The 3452-nt window shown below is 37.1% G+C and overlaps 1 protein-coding gene across 1 annotated transcript in view; it reads left to right on the forward strand.

Annotated features, from left to right (window-relative positions):
- LOC107734283 (collagen alpha-6(VI) chain-like) overlaps positions 1–3452 on the forward strand; it is a 31650-nt gene that overhangs the window by 22673 nt on the left and 5525 nt on the right. Inside the window, exon 35 of the mRNA XM_016546205.1 lies at positions 1234–1251. Within this exon, the coding sequence (XP_016401691.1) occupies positions 1234–1251 (18 nt within the window). The remainder of the gene's footprint in view (positions 1–1233; positions 1252–3452) is intronic.

A 3452-nucleotide genomic window follows, 5' to 3' on the forward strand; every position in this document is an offset into this window, starting at 1 on the left:
CCAGGAACCTGATCCGTTTCGCAGACCACCTTAAGAAGACGGCCCTTCTGGAAGCTGTAAAAGCAGTCGCTCTAGAGAGAACCACAAAAACCAGAGACATCGGACAAGCCATGAGCTTTGTGGCCCGGAACATCTTCAAACGTGTCCGAAAGGGCAGGCTTATGAGGAAAGTGGCCGTGTTCTTCACAAACGGGCCATCGAGGGATGAATCGAGTCTTGCAACAGCCATGCTGGAGTTCAAGGCTGCAGACATTGGCCTCGGAGTGATCGCCTTAAATCCTGCTGATGATGTGAGCCGAGCAATGCAGGTAGATAAGAAAACATCAGATTTGCAAATGCAAAAAATGCATGTCACCTTCATTTATATTTATTTATATTACTCCACAGTAATAAACAGGACAATAACAGTGTTAATGTTGCAAAGTTCTTAAAATACAATTACAGTTGTAAAGTAGCACAAAACAGACAATAGTGTCATTATTCAACTCAATTTGGTTCAATGTGGATTCAGTTCAGTTCGCTAACGATATCAGTGGAAAGGTTATCAGTTATGAAACAACCACAAAGCAGCTCTATAAAGTATAATAGTGTCATTATTGAGCTCATGTCAGTTCGGTGTTGATGCAGTTTAGCTCAGTAATGATGCAAATTTGTAAAACAAGCTTAATCCAGCTCTACAAAAGTCAGTAGTCTCTTTTTTTTCCCCAGCTCAAGTCAGTTCAGTGTTAATTCAGTGGAGTTCATCAATTATGAAACAAGTTTGATTTAGCTAAATGCAGCTCTATAGTGTTGTTATTCAGCTCAAGTCAGTTCAATGTTGATTCAGTTCAATTCAGTTCAGTTAATCAATTATGAAACTAATTTCAGTCAGCATTAGTGACTGTGATGACAAAGACTGAATAATGCATGCTTTTTCAAATTAGATTAAACATTTTATAAATATGCAAGAACCAGTATTTTGTGAGGAATGGATTTTTGAAATTTGTGGAAAATCAAAAAAAATTGGTTTTTCGGATCATTCACTAGTGCTCTCAGCTTTGAATAAGAGTGATTTCTACCTCAAATGTCTGTCTCAGGTTGATGACACAGGAAGCTACATTATCGTTGATGGCAGAGGAGTAAATCGCATTAAACAGTGCATCATTTGTTTTGGTAAGCTCCAGTGCAGACATTCACATTTGATCCTTTTCATCTCTTTGAGCATCCAAACATTTAAAGGAATACAAATTAAAGCTCTGTTCCAAAACCTTCGTAGACAGCATTTTAAGTAGTCATAGACAAGGTTCTGATGCAAAATGTAAGCCATTCCAAAATGTACGCAGCATTACGCTGCCTCTTAAAATATCTCATTTTATTCAAATTCTAAGGGAACATTTACACAGAATGCATTTTTCATGTTTAAAAATGCAAGACACAGGACAGTGGGGGGGAAAGAGTCAAGGTCTAGAGATGCGTTTTTTTTTAACTTATTTTAACTTGAGTGCTGTGTTTTAGAATGTGGTGTCATGCTTGCAAGTTGTAATAGATACAAGATATGATTGCCACAGTCAAACATGTCTGTCTAGCCACATTATCGTTGATGGCAGAGGAGTAAATCGCATTAAACAGTGCATCATTTGTTTTGGTAAGCTCCAGTGCAGACATTCACATTTGATCCTTTTCATCTCTTTGAGCATCCAAACATTTAAAGGAATACAAATTAAAGCTCTGTTCCAAAACCTTCGTAGACAGCATTTTAAGTAGTCATAGACAAGGTTCTGATGCAAAATGTAAGCCATTCCAAAATGTACGCAGCATTACGCTGCCTCTTAAAATATCTCATTTTATTCAAATTCTAAGGGAACATTTACACAGAATGCATTTTTCATGTTTAAAAATGCAAGACACAGGACAGTGGGGGGGAAAGAGTCAAGGTCTAGAGATGCGTTTTTTTTTAACTTATTTTAACTTGAGTGCTGTGTTTTAGAATGTGGTGTCATGCTTGCAAGTTGTAATAGATACAAGATATGATTGCCACAGTCAAACATGTCTGTCTAGCCCATGTTTATGTAGTGCATGAAAATGCAGAAACACATTCTGTGTGAATGGCCCCTAAGGCAGCAAGTATAATGCATTGCAACAAGCTCAGTAAAAATCCTTAGTGGTGGACAAAGTTAAAGAAATGTTTACTGTTAATCCAAAAAGTGCATATTTGACCAAAATTAGTGTGCATTATTAATTTTATGCTTATTAGAGTATTATGACATTATCTTAGCAATGCCAACAAGCCAACTTCCCAATGAGAAGTCAGTCCCATTAATGCATTGCAACAAGCTCAGTAAAAATCCATCTACTGATGGTGGATGAAGTTACAGAAAAGTTGATTCTAAATTCCACCAAAATTCATGTTTTTTTTGTTTTTTTGTTTTTTTGAAGTGTGTTTTCTTAGCACATGACACACAGAGTTGCTGCCTATCTAGAGTGTTCCGAATCAGTCATTGATGAGGTTCCATTTCTGTTAGGATGCGGCTTATGTAGGTAGGTTTTGGATCATGGATGTCTTTAATTACAAGCCAAGGGTTTTTATTCTATCTTACCAGATCGTTGTAACCCAGACCCAGTGTGTGGTGTAATCCGGCCTCCACCCCTGCAGATGGATTTGGACCTGTCTGTGCTGCTGGATGGGTCTGATAACCTGAACACTCAACAGTATGTAAACACGAAGGAGCCCTGGATGACAGAGATTATGGCACACGCTTCGCTTACGCCTTCCTGCATATGCTCCACAGTAAGAAATATTCATGCTTGTGTTTTCATAAGGCCGCTGCGATAGAACTGCTTACTAACATGGTCTGTTTTGTAAACTTGCAGACTTTTTCCTCTGAAAATTACAGATTCTAACATCCTCTTTCATCATTTACAACATAAATGTTTTTTAACGTCTCAAAAAACATTCTGTAGAGTTTTGTTGCCTTTTAAGCAGTATTTAACCAGCAACCTTATTGTTTAATTTATTATAGTTTTATTATAGTTCAATTTAATTTGAAAGTTTTGTCATTTTAAAAAGTTTTCTATGAACAATAGCCCAAAAAAATATGTTAATATATATAATAAATAATATATATATTATATTAATATACTTAATTAACTTAACATTTAAGTAATTCAAAATGTTTTTTTATTTATTTATTAATTTCAGTTAACAATAATAACCCTGGTGTGTATCTGCTGTTGTTTTGCAGGAGGAATCTTATCCCGGTCATCAATACAGACTCGTGATTGTCATGGTTTTGTGGTGAGGCCTGATGACTCTGGACCACAAACCACAGAGAGGTAATGTGATTTACTAACATCTCAGGTTACTTATGTAACCATGGTTCCCTGAGTAGGGAACGAGACACTGCGTCCTCTAGGGGTCGCTATGGGACCCCTAGAGGACGCAGTGTCTCGTTCCCTACTCAGGGAACCATGGT

Source organism: Sinocyclocheilus rhinocerous, unplaced genomic scaffold (assembly GCF_001515625.1).
Source record: "Sinocyclocheilus rhinocerous isolate Xijiao unplaced genomic scaffold, SAMN03320098_v1.1 scaffold730, whole genome shotgun sequence".
Classification (NCBI taxonomy): domain Eukaryota; kingdom Metazoa; phylum Chordata; class Actinopteri; order Cypriniformes; family Cyprinidae; genus Sinocyclocheilus; species Sinocyclocheilus rhinocerous.